Here is a 17,997-nt window from a genome sequence, read left to right on the forward strand (position 1 = left end):
GCACGAGGGTGCTAAGGCTGCAGTGCATGTGGATAGTGAACTGAGTGAATTTTTCTATATGAAGGTTGAATTGAAACAAGGATGTGTCATGTCTCCATGGTTGTTCAGTCTGTATATGGATGTATAAAAGAGATACAAGGTAGGGCAGTGGATGTTGGAGTGGCCCTGTTGAAAGAGGGCAGTGTGTGGAAACTACCTGTACTGTTGTTTGCAGATGATACTATGTTGTTAAGTGAGGATGAAGGGGAGCTGCAAAGCTTGGTGGATGAGTTTGGAAGGGTGTGTAAGAAACAGAATCTAAAGGTGAATGTAGGGAAGAGTAAAGTTGTGGTCTTCGAGAGAAGTGAAGTCAGCAAATGTACAGTGAGGCTGGACGAGGAGGAAATGGAAAATGTGAGTACGTTTAAGTACTTGGGTAATGTGATAAGGATGGAAGTTTGGAGGGTGAAGTGCTTGAAAGGGTGCAGCAGGGAAGAAATGTTGCTGGTTCCCAGAAAGCAGTGATAAGAAACAGGAAAGTGAGCATGGAAGTGAAAAAGCTGCTACATGACAGTATTGTGATACCAACTCTAACATATGGAAGTGAAGTTTGGACCTTGTTGGAGGGACAGAAGTCAAGAGTGAGAGCAGTGGAAATGAGTTATTTGAGAGGAGCACGTGGGGTCACATGGAGAAACAGACTGACAAATGAGGAAGTGAAGGAGCATTGTGGTGTGGATGTGGATGTGATAGGAAGCGCTAGGAGAAACACATTGAGGTGGTTTGGACATGTGGAGAGGATGGAGAGCGAAAGACTGACGAGGAGAGTGTATGTGAGTAAGGTGGAGTGGGGGGAGAGGAAGGGGGAGGCCAAGGATGAGATGGAGGGATGGAGTGGAGAGGTATATTAGAGAGGGCGGTGTGAGCTGGGAGCAGGGCAACAGGTCGACATGGAGGCAGTTTGTCTGTGGCCACCTCTTATGGGATTAAGGTGTCTGGCAACAGATAGAGAGATAGTAACTGTTCTGCAATATTTTTCTTGGTAAATCATGTCTAGAAAACTGGTACAATAACTAATGATTAAAATATTGCAGAATTTATGTACAGTTCACTAATAATTATTATGGAAGGGAGTTTAGAAAGTATATGACTGTGTGAGGTGGGAAGAGGTGACCAACTTTGCGTTATCAGGTGAACATTGGCATCTTTTGGGAGTTTGTGGCCCAAGGAATTGAGGGATTACTGTATAATGAACTGTGCTGTGTTTCAGGTGAATGGTGACAATGCAGCTGAAGAGTGGATGTCAAATGTACAAAGTAGCCAGCAGTCAGTGCACCAGGGCAGCTGACCTGGACTCTGCTGACCCCAGCTGTAAGGTAAAAATTATGGCATGACACATACCTTTATGGTGTTCCTCCAGACTGTGTGTGTACAAAGCCCTATACAGTATAATCCAGCTCACAGAAATGATGGTCTAATGGCACCTCTTGTTCCAGGTCCACAGCTGAAGTCAGGTCGGTGAAGCAGACACATCAACAGTGTGGTCATCAGGAAATTGCCTGAAATGTAAATGCTACGTGTAGACACGTATAGGTTCACAGCTTGTATTGCTGCCCAAAAGAATATTTAATTTCATTGTCAGAGCATATCTTGCAACAGGCACGTCAACCAAAAGTTTGTGTGTTATATGTTACCGTCCGTTACTGGAAGACAAGAAGCATTTGATGTATGGGAAGAGGCAGGAGAAAGGATGTAATGTAGGTGATAAAAAAAGAACCAAATATGATGTCAGAGTTTGAAAAGAATGAGGAACTGAAGCAAGTGATTAAGTAGAAACCAGATATGAAGGTAGAGGTTGAAGTGAATCAGGAATTAAAGCAGGAGGTTAAGGTAGAACCAGATGTGAAGTTGTATGAGGTGAGTGAGGAAATATTTGTCAGTTATGGGATTGTCCAAGGTACATACACCCCCTCAACTGAAGTTGAGAAGTTCAGATGTTTAGATTGCGGTAAGCTGTTTAATTACAAGAGTCACCTCACTCGACACACAGCAGTTCATTCAGGAGTGAAGGAATTTGAGTGTGGTGAATGTGGTAAACTGTTTCGTACAAAAAGTAACCTCAAGCAACACTTACAACTTCATTCAGGAGTGAAGAAATTTAAGTGTGGTGAATGTGGTAAGCAGTTTTGGAGAAAAGGTGACCTCACCCAACACTTACTAATTCATTCAGATGTGAAGAGATTCAAGTGTAATGAATGTGGTAAAGAGTTTAGCCAGAAAAGCCGCCTCACCCAGCATCTACCAATTCATTCAGGTGTGAAGAAATTCAAGTGTGATGAATGTGGTAAACTCTTTATATATAAAAGTAATCTCAATGATCACTCTCTTATTCATTCAGGAGTGAAGAAATTCAAGTGTGAGGAATGTGGTAAGCAATTTGGTTCTAAAGGTGATCTAAAAAAGCATTTACTGATACATTTAGGAGTGAAGGAGTTTGTGTGTAATGAATGTGGTAGACTGTTTGGGAGGAAAAGTGCCCTTATCCAGCACTTGCTAATACATTCAGGTGTAAAGAACTTCGAGTGTGAGGAATGTGGTAAATTCTTTGCTCAGAAAAGTAACCTAAAAAGACATTTGCTTGTTCACTCAGGTGAGTGAAGAGTTCAAGTGCCAGTGAAATATTTAGTACCTGAAGTGAACTCAGCAAGTACTTAATAGTTCATGCTTGAGTGAGAATTTATATATGATAAATGTAGTAAGCTATTTCATTTACAAAGCAGTCTTACAAGGCACTTACTAATTATATTAGAGGCATTAGGCACTTACTTGCAATTTCTATATTTTCAGTAGCAGTAATGCCAAGTCTTTGTAATTTGGAGTAAATCAAAGTAAGTGATTGAGCAGTCATAAAGCCCCCAGTCAGATGCATCAAACATTTACTGATATCATCAGTTCTGCAAGGAAAGGGTTTTTATTAAAAGACAAAGAACACCTTGGTTTACCCCACTCCCACAGGGAGTGATACCCATAATGCTCTGCTGGGAACATACTAGATGATTTAGAGGTTCAGCGACTCTTAGCTTTATATGAACAAACACTGCGTTTGGTCACCCCTGTAGTTGTGGCAAAAGAATACAGGCATAATAATACTATAAATAATTTAGTTTTACGCCAGGTATCCCCGCATAAGGCTTGACATATTAGAGGTTAAACTTAGGACAGTGATGTAGAACATGTAACTTCAATAATTACATTATAGCTTTAGTTTTTTTTTTTTTTTTTTTTGTGAGGAAGAAGGAACCAAAGGCCACGACCCCATAATAACTGTTCCTTCCTAGAGAAAAATCACAGTACAAGAGAGAGCCAAATTCAAGGTCCAATCACTTGTTAACCCTTTAACCCTTGCGGTGCTGTACAGCTCATATGAGGCACAGTGAAGGTCTGCACAGATCAGTCTACAAGCCTTATGTGAAGTACAGTTTACGAAGGTGAAGCAGACTACCATACAAATCAGCGCATCAGGGGTTAACTGTGACAGGGAATGTGCAGAAGAGGCTCTGTGATGTCACAATATGGCAAATTAAGTGAACTTTGAGAAAATTGATGAAATGTACATCATAGGTTTGGGAAATGCAAGGCACGTTTGCATAAAATATTTTCAAATAACCCCTTATACCTTCGGAGATATTGTATTGCGGTCGGATATTACAGTTTTGGCAGGAAACTGACAACTTACCTCCCACGATGGGGTGAAATTTGGAAATGAAGCCTAGATGTGGAGAACAAGAAATTGCATTTTTTTTTCTTCTGATTTGTTTTGCCTTATACAAAACTGATGTTGGATGTAATCATATTGATGACAGCATAAATTATCGTTTTTAGTGTGGTATTAGCATTATTTACTGCCTGTAAAAATAAAAGCATAAATAGCTTTGGAAGTTGAGTGACAGGCTAGGTTGAGGACATGGTCACCCTCCCCAGTGATAGGTACAATGGCATCCTAATTCTGTGTAAGGATTGTGGCAACTATTATTTACATAGCTCTGATAATAAAAACAGTGTCAGCATGACTGTCGAAGTATTGGCTGGTTTGAGGGTGTGGCCTTCAACCTCAATAGAATTAGATTTTTTAAAAAACACTTGCATGGGTACAACACCTTTTGTGTTCAAGAAAGTTTATTGTTACTAAGCTGTGGCAATAAAAGTAGTATTACCTGTGGAAAGAGGGAGAGGAGGGGAGGAATGGGTAAGACTGCCCAAAACTTTCCCTACTGTGAGAACTGAAGTAAGTCCTAAGGTTCATGCACAATGATAATTATCCATATGACAACTCTGCCATCTCCTTTCTATATCTACCTCACACCTCTTGTCTCTGATTCATCACACTGCAGCACAGCCACTACCCTGCACCTGCCACCTCTCACTCCATCACCTTTATTCTGCCCTTCCACCAACCTTCCTTAACCGGCACTGTCAGTTCCCACATGCTATTTGCTGTATCTCCTACTTGACAATTTCCTTTACTTCCATCACTCACCAAGACACACCATCAATGCCACAGTGATAGAGAAGGTAGAAGGAGGAGGAAGGGCAAAATAGTGAAGGAAAAAAGGAGGAGGGGAAAAGTTGGCCAAGCATTGAGGGTGTGGGTGGAGATGGGACTGCCACCTCCAAAGCTACTTTTTTTTTTTTTTTTTTTTTTTTTTTTTTTAAAGTAATATCATTACCATATGATGTATGTGTCTCCTGTATTTCTTAGTCTGGTAACCACATTATTCACCAACTTGACTCAAAAATACCTACTAAGCCCCAAGATACTTCTATATAACAACACTACTGTCCTCTTTCATTACCTCTACTGCTCAGTTTCAGTCAGGGACATGACACAGGATCACCACAGCACCACCACCCAACACTTCTTGCACCCCCCTCACCTGCCCTGTACACTGCCTCTTACATAGGCCTCCAGCTACCCCCACATCTTCGCCTCCTCCCTTGTTCCCCACATTCTTCATCCACACACTTAATGATCGAGCCATATCACCAGAGATGGGGATAAAGGAGGGGAAAAGGAGGAAGAAAGTGAGAGAAAGTAAATGAAGGGAGAGAAAGAGGAGGAAAGGAAGGGGAAGGGAGAAATTGGTCAAGGATGCAGGGTGGGTGAGGTGGGAAGTGCCACCTCATTCATATATATATATATTTTTTTCTATCTTCATAGTTACTAAGTATAAGTTATTATTACCACTTAGTGTGTCTACTGTTTTTTTGTCTTGGTATATTAACCACATTATTCACCAGCCTACCTGAAATATGCCTACTTATACTACCCTTCTGGTTGAAGGAAGAAGTGGGAATCTGGTATTGCCACTTCAGTGATAATTTTTTTTTGTTTCCTACTTAGCAAGGCATCTATTACTATTAAAATCTACTACATTTTACTGGGTCTGGTAAACATAGTTACTTATCTACCTACATGAACCAATCCTCATACACTGTTCTCAGGTGAGGATGGGAGACAAAGTCATTGACTCCAATGCTAATATATATATTTTTTTTCCGTATGTAATATACCTAACCTATTAGTACTTATTCTCAAATCCTATTACTTTAGTATTTCTACATCTTTGTACTACATTTTCTTTCATGTTGTCTTTACCGGAAAACAAGTAATTTAGCTGCTTATTTACTTAAATGAAAAACTTGTTACAGTATTAGGTACTTAGTTACCTAAATGAACTATTTATCCATACTTACTGTGAAACTTATTACTTTGCCATGGCAATGAAAGATCTTAATTCTATTTCCTAGCTAGGTAAAGGGCTTGGTTTATTAAAAAATATATTCATTTATTTACAATTTTAGTCAGCACATCTTACCGTCGGTCACACAATCTGACCTCTCCACTCAGCTTGTTTAACTAAATTATCTGTCTGTCAGCAGCCAAGAAGTTTTGGAGTATGGTGGAGTGTAGGGTGGCGAGGCGAAGACAGGGGAGATGTGTCACTCATAATGCAATGTTCTGGTGCAACGTGACAAATAGTGACGGGGAGGGGTGGTGGGTGCCCACCCCTTGTAGTTTGTGGTTGCCAGCTAACATGAGATGCTGCCATACGCACATGGCATGCTACTTTTACTTTCCTGTTTTTTACCACCGCATTTCTTTTTCATCATCTCTTAATGCCTTCAAACATGGCTGTAAGTTATTCTAAACAGCTTTGAACTATGACTGCTCAGTTTGAGATAATTGTCATGGTAAACTGGTTACAAAGTGAATAACTTTGGCTCATGGTATGTGGTATTACTGTACATCTGGCAACAAGGTATGAGGTGTGAAATACCGACTGTGGCAACTGAGCACCACCGGGACATGGCGACACCCCCCCAGGAGGCAACCACGGAGGGGCTCTGAGGGTGTGCGCGTTGCCAAGGCAGTATGGACCAATGTCCCCAACTGCATTGTGCCCTTATTCCCCGGAACAGACCCAGCGGGAATGTCGCAGTCTGAGTACCCTACCCTCCAACCGGACCATCCCTTGACAGGTTCGGGGTGGGGCTGAATATTCAGTCCCTAGCAACACCCCTGTGACGGCCTGTAGCCGCACATACAACGTGATGACCTGTAGCTACACAAAACAACTGATGGCCTCTAGCCGCACACACAACGTGACGGCCTGTAGCCACACGAGCCAAGTGACAGCCTGTAGCCGCACAATAACAGGGATGGCCTTTAGCCACTCAAGTGCTGCCAACCCCCCCCCCCTCTGCAGAAACTGGTGACAGCCTCCAGCCGCACCCGGGGAGAGCAAGGTACGTCCCCTCTCCTTCTGCAGCTGCCCCCGGGAGTAGGACACCGGTGATGGCCTTCAGCCACACCAACAGGCAGGTGATGGCCTCCGCCCGCACCTCAACCGCACTTCACTTCCCTTGCAGGACACCAGTGATGGCCCTAGCTACACCCGTGTTCTGGAGACGGCCTCCAGCTGCACCTCGCCCACAGTCCTGTCAGGAAGTCGGCCCCCGGTGACGGCCTCTAGTTGCACTGACAGGGAAGGGACAGCCTCTAGCCGCTCTACCCCTGTTGCCCATGGGGCCTTGGCGATGGCCTCTAGCTGCGCCAGGGAGAGACACCACCACCAAAGTCTCTCATCCCTTGTGACTTCCTCAGTGGAGGACGACCCTTGCTCAGCTCACCCCTCCTGTAGCCGAGCAGGACGTTCCTCCGCTTCTCTCCACAGAGGCAGCCCCTAGGAGGAGCCTTCCTGCCTGGAAGGAGTGTGGCGAGGATCTGTGTTGTCCTTGTGAGTGTGCGCAGTCCAGCCGGCGCCCGTGAGAGACGACCAGGTGACGTGTAGAGGGCCTCTCACCACGCCCAACCGCAACCCACAGCAGACGACGTCACTTTGAGGGTCGTCCCGTGGCCCTTTAAGAGAGGGGACACCAGATGTGACCCCTTCAACACCTGGCCGACACCTGAGGGCCATCTGGCTCCTGCAGCCTAGCCAGAGCCCTCCAGCCTGCCCAGTGTAACAATGACTGCCCAGTGTATATTTTGACAATAGTGCTCAGATTGTATACAGTGCCGAACTAGTGCTCTAGTGACTGCATAATGTACTGTGTGTCTCTATATTCATATTGTGTACTGTGTCTACCTAGTGTCCCTACCACCACATAGTATACGGCGTGGCACTACATTCAGATTGTGTACTCAAGCCCAAGTAACAGACTGTGTGAAACCTACCATCACCTTGTGCAAGTGTCCATTTGGTGCCCTTACAACTGGATAGTATCCTGAGCGATACTAACACCACACAAACCAGTTGCAGCCCTCTAGTCTGTCTAGTACATTTGATATTGAATAGTGTATTGTGTATAACTCACATTCATATTGTATTGTGTATAACTCACATTCATATTGTATACTGGAGTTGTCCAGAGTTTTTATGTCCTGCTCTTCTCGCTCAGTGTTCTAGCTCTGGTCTCAAAAGACGACCCCGGCTCTATAGCTGGTGTTTCTAGGACGAGGAGGCGGCCTAAAAACACCTACCAGAACACTGGTGGCCAGCGGTGGTTCTTGACCCGGGCAGAATACAGGGAGGAGCAAAACAGGGATAACAGCAAAAATGGCAACAAAACCTCACGTGCAATTACCTAAATTTGACCAGGAACAATGGGACATACACACATACCTATCCATATATCAAACTGCTGCTAGATATAGGGTTCGAGGATGAGAAACAGAAAATAGCAATCACCCTACCCCTCTTGGGCAAAGCAGTGGCCAGTATCACACCCAAGATCGTCCCGGAGCTGATATGGGCGAACTTTACCAAAATAGTGATCCAGGCCATCACGCCATCACTAGGAAGAGTTGTGGTAATTAGCCGAGAACCTGGACATACCATTCATGGGAAGTGATGGCTTGCTTTGCCGATTGTGCTATGGGCATGGGCTGGGAAACAGGAAACTTCCTGGAAAGGCTGGGAGTGCAGCAGCAGATGATGAACAATTCCGACTCACTCTGAATGAGCTGATTAAAAAGGAAGTGCTGCACTAATCTCAAGTGTACAATGTCAACAAAACTGGTCTCCTTTGGCACAAACTACTTAACAGTACCCAGACACCGAAGAACGAAGATTCCACCCCTTGCCTAAAGATGACCAAGGAATGTTTCTCTGTATGCTTTAGTGTGAATGCAGATGGCGTGCACTGTTTCAAGCTGGTTATTAAAGGAAAATCAGGTCACCCATAGTGTTATGCAGCGTATTCTAGGTTCAGCTTCTTGAACTCAAGATATGAGCATGGACTTCGGTTCTTTTGTTCAGGACTGGAACAGAGCAGGCAACCGAGGAATAGAGCTCAAACACAGGCTAGCCAGTCTTACACGTATATTACCTTATACAGTGGACATGCACAGTACAGCACACAGTTGAACACTATATATGAGACATAAGGATTACACGGAGTTTATATCACAGGTAGGTGCAGGTGGAAGATAGGTGTGGGAGGAGGGCCGTCAGGGGTTTGCTCTTGGGAGAGGTGCTGATCTCAGGCTGCACACTCAGGTGTTCGGTGTAGGCTGGAGGGCGGCATGGTGGGAGGCCCATTCCTGGTGGGGACCTTAGGGGTGTGGTGGCCTTCGGGACTGGGTCCAAATAGGGCTAGTAGGCGCACAGCTCGGTGCCTGCCTTTGGCTGTGGTGGGAGTCCTGGTAGAGGGTCTGGGCCTGGGGTTATCAGGGCGCCCCTTGAGGTCCTGGGGCTGTGGTCTTGCCAGGAGGGGGAGGCCGTCAGGGGTCGTCTGTGGCTGCTCGCTCTCGGGGAGTCCAACAGCTGCTGGGGACGTCGGGGGCTCGGCTGCAGGGACAGGACACCCAGGCTCACGACAGGTCTGCTCCAGACACTTTCCAACAGGAGTTCTGTAGGGGAGCATTCTCCACCCTTTGTGGTACAGGGGGAGCATGAGGGGCACCTCACTCAGCCTCTGGAAGGGCGGATCAAGCCAGGGACGTCTCCCTTGCAGGGAGCCTCAGGGGTTGCAGAGGAGGGATGACCGGTGGTCTCTCCCTCAGCTTGGCAGGTCCAATGGTCTCTGCTGGAACTCCACTCTGGGGCAGAGAAAGGAAGTCCAGTGGACTCTCCTTCTGCCTGGTAGGTCCGGTGGACTCTACCCAGGCTCCCTCCCAAGGTGTTGAGGAAGAAGGTCCGGTGGACTCTCCCTCCACCTGACAGGTCCGTTGGACACTGCCAGAGCACTACCCGTCCCGGGGACAGCAGGAGGAGGAAGTCCGATGGACTTCTTGCTCCTGCGGCAGGTCTGGTAGACTCTACCGCTGTCCTGCTGCCGGGGGAAAGTCGCAGCTGAGGGGTATCCAGTGGATTCTCCCTCTGTGGCAGGTCCGGTGGACTCTACCATGGCTATGCTCCCTTCCCTGGGACTGCAGATGGGGGAAGTCTGGTGGACGTTCCAAAGCCCCTGCCCCCAAAGATGGATGGCAGAAGGAGGTCCGGTGAACTCTTCTTCTACAGCAGGTCCGGTGGACTCTACAGTGCCACTGCTCCTCTTGGGGTGTGTAGGTCTAAGAGGACCGGTGGTCTCTCCTCTTGTGATGGCAGGTCCAGTGGACTCTGCCGCCGAGGGTTTATGTGGGACTGTATACAAACAAGTCCCAGCCCGCTGGTGAGTGATGTCCTGGTCAGAGGGTAATGTGCCTGGACGATGCACTTCCCGTGGGTCTGGCTGGGTGGAAGAGGGACATAAGGTAGCTCGGGTCGTGGGCCGGTGTGGCTTGGGGCCCCTGTGAACCTCCCCATAGCCTCCTCTTGGGATGGGCATCCCCTCCCCATTGCCTTCTCTTGGGGTGGGTGTGCTGAGGTCGCTCCATCGAGTGGGTACTTCACACAGCATCTGAAAGAGAGCATGCACAAACTCTTTGTGATCTACTACAGTGACAAAAGAACACGGTTCACTTTATCTACTTTTGACGATTGGTTTTTCAAGTCTGCAGTTCCTGAAATAAATAACACCCAGATTGACCTCTATGTGCCGGGGGACGGTTATATCCGATGCAAAATTGGTGGGCCAGGGATGCTAGGGGACGGCTATAACTGCAAGTGTTTTTGCGCCACTGTTTGAAGTGGCCACCACTTGATCTTGTCACCAAAGGGTGGGAAGAGCCTCCCAGCACCCGAGTCAAGCATACCTCAGTCATCTCTGTGACTTTGCCAGGTGTAGGACGATGTTTTCGTAAGCCACTCGTCCGATTGCATTCCTGCCTCACGTAGACCCCTTGCCTTATCAGTCTCTGCCAAACCTCTTTTCAAAGACACTAGGTAAAATGCGTGACTTACAAAGCAGTGCCCCTGAAACGGAAACAGAAGAGCACCGTAGTGCCCCCGAAATGGAAACAGAAGAATACCATAGTGCCCCCGACAACGGGGCAAGCAAGATACAGCCCAGTATGCCCGGGAACATGCCGACACCCCCACACGGACCCCATGGGGTAGCAGCCACCAGTCGGAACAACCCCCGGCAACAACGACATATGTCAGCCCGGGCCGTGCGCCCCTATGTCATGCAGCCACCATGCTGTCGCCGCCGTAGGAGAAGGACACTACCTTCACGGAGTAGGATTGTTGAACCAGGTAGGGGTGGAGTTGTTCTAGACACTCCAGACGGCGCCCCTCCTCGTGAGACGGCCTATTGTCGCTCCGAAAGTGTCCTGGTAGAGATGGCCTATTGTCGCTCCCACCCTTGTGAGATGGCCTATTGTCGCTCCGAAAGTGTCCCGGTAGAGACGGCCCCAGCGTAAGCCGATGCCGCAGCCCTCCCCTGTCGGTGTCCCTAGACGCTGGAGACCACAGTCCGCAGTCTCTCCCGATCCTCCCCAGGACACCCGGGTGCGGTCTCCATACGCCCCTACGATGACGTAAGGCTCCCACCTCCGGCCGAGACTTACACCAGAGGTTCCTGGAGCTATTCGGCCCCAGTCCCGAGGGCCATACTCCTGAGCCCAGTCCGGAAGCCACGGGTAGCCCAGGACGCGAGAGGACGTCCTTACGAGTTGTCCCGTGCCCTCTTGGCACGCCTCCCCTTGGCGGTGCCCCTACCCCGGCAGGATTGCCAACGGCGTGTTCCCGCCCTACCCCCACGATGAATGCGTGTGATGCTACCCAGAAACAGTGCAAGTGATTTAGGTTAAGTGTGACTTTGTCCAGTGTAGTATAGAGCAGTGACTTAATATAGTGAATATCGGGGCAAGTAAGATCACAGTGAGAGAATAAAGGAGTGTGCGAACCAAGATCTGATGAACTATATCTATGAGTGACATCCCTTATATACAATTAGTAAGACTGTGCCGCCTGGAAATTCCTCCGTAGTATTACACCCTTACTGCTGTGAGCTCTAAAGAAGTAATGCGAGAACGTGTTAGTGATATTCCCCCACTCCCGCTGCCCGTAAATCCTGTGCGACACTCTCTCGTCCCAGTATCTAGTGTAAGTGTAAACCAAGAATAAAATCAATTACCAAAGTCCTTTTGCTATTGGACAACGTGTAATCCTCATTGTTAATACTTGCCTCTCTCCAGTATTACCATAACTCCCTCCTAGCCGTCACAAGTCACTCCCCGCACCTCTCCCCCCTTTTTCCCCCGCTTGTGAGACTCACTCCCCGCGCGCGCCTATATTCACTGTACCCTGAATAGGATTGATTGTGTTGGCATTAATATCAGATAAGCAAGTATCCTGCGAGATACACATGTTCTAGATAAGGTTTTATATTGCTATATATTATGTTGTAATATCTGCTGATTTGTCCTGTGTGTGATTGTGGTAATATACGTGTAAAGGTTATTGCCTAGAGTTTTTGTGTCCTGCCTCTCTTTATTGCACTAAGCTCCGGTCTCGAAAGAGGACCCCGCTCCACGTTAGGTGTATTAGGAACAAGCAGTCGAGTCTATTTACACCTAGCATTACACTAGGAAAGGGCTAACTGATAGTGCCATAGGACATGTCTTGGATGTAACTATGTCAAGTTTATCTAGTAATGGAGAAGTTATCACGTTGAGGGCAAAGCCAATGTCAGGGCCACGAGTACACGCACGAATACAGCCTGCATCACGGCCAAAAATTACGTTTATTCACATCCTTACTCATCAACGCAACCACCTACAGACCTGGGGATGCTTTTACTCGCAAGAAGAGGAGTTGGTGAATAATACGGTTTTTAATTTGTTTCCCTAACTGCTATACTTTTCAAGAAAAGTTTGAAAAGCAATTTTGGGAAAAATGGCCGTACAGAGAGGCTGCCAGCTGTCTAAATTGTCCGGCTCCCTGAAAATAGTTCAAAAGGATGTCAAAGCACTTATTTTGCTAGATATTGGTAAAATGCCCGCCGTGCCCGCCGCAGGACCTCCCACCTCACCACCCCCCACACCACCACCGAGCCGCCACACCACCACCACCCCAGGAGGACACACCGGTGAGGTTAGTGATCCCGGGCAAGAGGGTCATCGGGGCATCCCGACCCTGAGCCCCTATTCCCCGCAGGTGCCCCAACCCCAGGCGTTCAGGCAAACTGAACTACTGTGCGGGCGGGGTAGTGACCGTCAGAGTCAGACCAGGGGTGGGACTGAAAAGAGGTCAGTCCCAGGTAACACCGTCTTGACGGTCTTGTTACACCCTCTAGGGCAGGAAGAGGCCCAAGGGCAGGAAGAGGCCCAAGGCTACGGCCATAAGAGAGAAAGAGAAATAGACACAGGCTACGGCCTGACAGAGTGTGTAAAGGGGAAAGTGACCCCAGGCTCCGGCCTTAACACGCTGAGGAGAGTTGCCTGTGTGCATCCCTCTCCAGTTGTACTTTGGCTACGGCCAGAATACGGTCCAGGGTAGAGAGACCCTGCTACCGTACGTGTAGCGCTACCCAATTACGGAAGCGGCGACTCGGGGCCGGCCTCTCGCCGGAGCAGACGGGTGATCCCGTTTCTCCGTTAGTCGTTTCCCGTACGGGCAGACACTCAGCTCCGGCTGGGGCACGTACCAGGGTGGAGAATTCCCTGACGGTAGGATCTGTCCGTATTGGAGAGAGTGCGGCTCTTGAGCCCCTCACTCCGGCTTGTCTCCTACTGCGGGAGGAACACCACGTCGACGGCCTCTTGCCTCGGCGAAAGGGCGACCTCGATCACCCTATAGGTGTCCCTCGCACGCCGGGCAAGTTCACGGCTCCAGCCAAAGACCACACTAGGGGAAGTAGAGCCCCAACTCAGCCCTATGAACACACTCAGGGAACCACGAAGAGTGTGAGTCTCCCTTTAGCCTCTTTCCCTTCGGGGAGCCCTTCGTCGCCGTCCAGGCTTCTTGGCCAAGAGGAGGTGTTAGAGTGGTGGCAAGGCCCGATAGCGGACTTACCGCCCACACCCGGGCGTTCCTTAGCCCTGTCGGAGCCCTACAGGAGACGCTGCCGCAGCCCAGCCCTGACGGCGCCTCTCCCCCTGAGCACCCGCAGTCCCAGGACGCCCAGGCCTTCCACCGCAGTCCACGACGACGGAGATCCAGGCTCCCTCACTCCCCGGAAGCAGAGGAAGCAGGCCCGAATCCTCCGGCTGTTCGGCCCTAGCCCCGAGGGCCCCCGATCAGGTCGAGGCCCCCAGACCACAGGGCCTCCCTGCACCCCACCAGCGCGGCCCTAGGAAGGAGCCACCCCTCAGGTCGAGGCCCCAAACAAGGGAGCCTCCCTGACAGTAAGTACCAGTGACTTAACCACCCAAGAAACAAGGGTAAAACAGTGACAGTGACAGTGACCCCGAATACAGTGACAGTGATCCAATGCACAGTGGCAGTGTCTAATAAAAGATATATTAAACAGTGGTATCATAGAAATTCGTGTGCAAGCGTTAAACAGTTCAGTCCCCCTCTATAGGAAGGAAACGGGGGGTTTTCTGTGGAACTAGAGGTAGGTGCGTGAGTGAGCCGAATGGCAAGTGAAGTGTTCCCCCGCGACTTTGTGACAGTGTCGAATGTCGCCATCCGCACCCTACCTCTATTATAGTAATATCTCCGCCACAGACTCCCGATCACAGTGAACCAAAGTGAGACTCCCCCATTTATTATTATCCACCAGTGACACGATAATTAATCCAAACTGACAACCACAGTGAAGTGATATTCCATCTAAGTAGCAGTAAAGCATATCCACGACTGCCCTGTGCCACGTATTAATATATATTGGATCAGGCTATGTAAACGAGTGTAATATTGTATCTCTGTTCTATTATCTGGGATACATGGCGTCTGGCAATGAATGAATGAATGAATGTTCTATTATGTGCCAAATATTGTTGTATGTACACTGTAATGAGTAGAACTTAAGCAATAGATGTGATACGGTGTGCTGTCTCTTTTTATGCCCTAGCTGTTCCTTTGTTAGTGCATTACATCCGGTCTAGTAAAAGGACCCCGTTCCAGTGCTCGTGTTTTTACGACGAGAAGTCGCCTTAAAAACACAGCATTACAATTGGACCCGCAAACTTTCATGCAGACAAACTTGTCAGTGGTGATGGGAAGAGCAGAGTAATATTCCTGCCACCTAATACCTCTGCCCTGATTCAGCCAAGAGTATATATTGGCAAAGATATCTGGATGAAATTCTGGTTGTCATGGAAGATGAGTGACATAACCGAAGACACAAGAGGCAAGAGGACACTTGAAAATATAAAGAATTGCAAGATCAAATCTGCCAGTAATAATTTTGGTAAGTCTTGGAAGATACTAAAATTACAATGCTGGGCAGTAACTGGAAAAAGCTGTTGCATAATGACGTGCCTAAATTTGAAGGATTCAAGACAACTGATTTCCATCATTTATTACAGCAAAGTGGAGAGGGGGATTTTAATTTAACTAACCATGATTCCTTTATCTGAAGCATTTCGATTTATTAATTTCTTTATTATCTACGTTATATATAGTATCGCCAGCCTTCGTACCCACGCTGAGTACATTTCTCCACGTTAAATTCCATCTACCAATGTTTAGACCAATTCTATAACATACAGAGGTCCTTTTGTAGGTTAAGACAGTCGTCAGCCTAGTCAGTGATACGTCCTACTCTTGTGTCATCGGCAAAATTACTAATATTACTAGTGATTCCTAAGTCTAGACCAATTATGTACAGAATAAATAATAAATGGCTGAGTACTAATCCCATTGGTGCACCGTAAGTTACTAATCCCCAAGCCGACTTAGTACTATTTATTAAAACTCTGCTTTCATCCTTTCAGCCACGTTTTAAGAAATCACCATCTATACCGTGTGCTCGCACCTTCTTACAAATCTTTCGTCTGGGACCCTACCAAAATCTTTACTAAAGCTCAGATAAATAATGTGGTACGCTTTATTGTTTTCTACCGCCTCATAGACCTCTGAGAAGAATGATAACTATTTGAGGCAGCATCGGCCTTGTATGAATTCATATTTTACTTCCCTATTCAAAATCGCGTACCGGTTTCATAGGCTAAGTGTTCCTCTCCTATTTTTATTTTTCTGTATATTCCTTTCTTGTCACATATGAGAGATTTTATCTATTGTTTAATCATCTCTGTTCTGAAGTATTTTTTCTAAACGCTTTTCAAGGAATATATCTATCCTGGCCCCTGTGTATTGTATTTAATAACTCATCGTATTTCTTACAAACAGAGCGGCTACTTGGTACCGGACCTGAGTTAATTTCCTTCACCTGAACTACATTCTCACCTTTTTCCTGTCTTCCTCATAAGACCTGAGCTTCCTCCAATGACGCGACGATATCCTGTCCGTCACCTATGATCTGAGATTCCCTACTGACCTGACTCTATATCAAGTAACCAGTTTGTCTGATGTAAGCTCTTAATACATCAAAATCTCCTAAACGAAAATTTGGAACGGTTGAGCTGTTTTTAGTAGAACAAACATCCCAAATAAATTAGAACTTAATTTCTTCATGATCGCCCTTAGTAAGTCGTCCACGAACTTATATATCATTAATGACGTTTTCTCTGTTAGATAACTCTCTCTCTCTCTCTCTCTAGCATAGAAAAAACTAAATCTAGCATATTATTACCTCTAGTGGGCGCCCTGATATACGGATAGAGGAAATTATCCTGAATCACCTCTTGAAATTCCTCTGTCTCTGCATCCCCTGTCTGATTTCACCAATTCATCCTTGTCAGGTGGAGATCCCCAACAAAAATTGCTAAGGTGGACTGTGACGCTATTTCCTTCCATTTGTGTTTACTATCTGTCCTACTTCATTTTGGAGATCTGTAAAATGCTCCAAAAACTAATTTCTCCCTGTTATAAAATTCAACATTGACACTTTACGTGTCCCTATATATTTCAGTATCGGCATTATTGTAATATTTTAATTAACCCTTTACACAAATAGCAACCCCGTCCCTCATTCTTCTGAGATGGTTTTACAAAAAATATCATAACCATTTATCTGATAATGTTAAATATTCTCGAGTGTTCATCTAAGTTTCACTAATAACGGCAACGACTATTTCCTCTGTACAAATTAAAACCCTCAGTTCATCCATTTTAATACGAAGAATACTGTTGTTTGTGTAGTAGCCTACACTTTCAGATTTTTATGAATACTCATGCCTCTGCACTGTGATTTACTTTTTTATTGTTTTTATTAATAACCGTGAAACTGCTTACTCTTCTAATATATATATATATATATATATATATATATATATATATATATTATGCGGGGAGTTTTTAGTTCGACCTCTCGTCCTAAAAACGCCCGCGACTGAGCGGGGTCCTCTTTCCGGACCGGAAGAAAAGCACCCACAAAGGAACAGGGCATAAAAACTCGGTATTACACCTTAACACATCTATTGTCTTAGCTCAAAACACCTTACAATATAATAACAAAGAGACACTGGATATGGAATAGACAGGATAACAGACTTGGCTTTCCAATACAAGACGTACACAATTACACAAAGATGTCAAGGGCAGAGTATGGTGATATTCATATGTACACAGATTGATAGTTGCTAGAGCACGACATAGGTATTATAATTAGGGCATAATTGTCATTTAATATTCTGGACCGGATGCACTATGGGCGGATGGAATAAAGGGTCAGGTTGGTTAATATTACTATACACTTGTTGTGGCGCGAGTCGCGGCACCCGGAATTGCCACATAGCCGCGGCAACACTATTTCACTGGTTTTGTTTCCTTTTGGTGCGCAACTGGTATAGACACAATGTTTCCTTACATCCGATCGTCTTAATGTCCGTGCTTACTGACCCTTACTTTCTGCCTGGGCATTCACGTATACTGTGTGTCACTTTATACTATTGTCCTCACTGTTTCACTGTCACTTTCACTCCTGTCTCTGTGGTTTTGACTTAGGCACAACGTACGAGATGCGTTGAAGTAGCCACTATGCTCTTGGTTCCTGGGCTAACAGAGATGGTGCCCGGGCGTGGGAGGGGGCCCTATTGGAGAGCCCTCCTGCAGGAGGCAA

At 46.7% G+C, this 17,997-nt stretch overlaps 1 protein-coding gene across 1 annotated transcript in view; it reads left to right on the forward strand.

Annotated features, from left to right (window-relative positions):
- Positions 1-1,821: 1,821 nt before the first annotated feature.
- The window catches only part of LOC145393981 (uncharacterized), a 329,636-nt gene continuing 313,460 nt past the window's right edge, over positions 1,822-17,997 (forward strand). The window contains exons 1-2 of the mRNA XM_080267954.1: positions 1,822-2,143; positions 2,210-2,629. Of these exons, the coding sequence (XP_080124080.1) occupies positions 1,822-2,143; positions 2,210-2,629 (742 nt within the window). The remainder of the gene's footprint in view (positions 2,144-2,209; positions 2,630-17,997) is intronic.

This window comes from Coenobita brevimanus, chromosome 26, assembly GCF_032717465.1.
Source record: "Coenobita brevimanus isolate Jiangsu-jjx chromosome 26, ASM3271746v2, whole genome shotgun sequence".
NCBI lineage: Eukaryota > Metazoa > Arthropoda > Malacostraca > Decapoda > Coenobitidae > Coenobita > Coenobita brevimanus.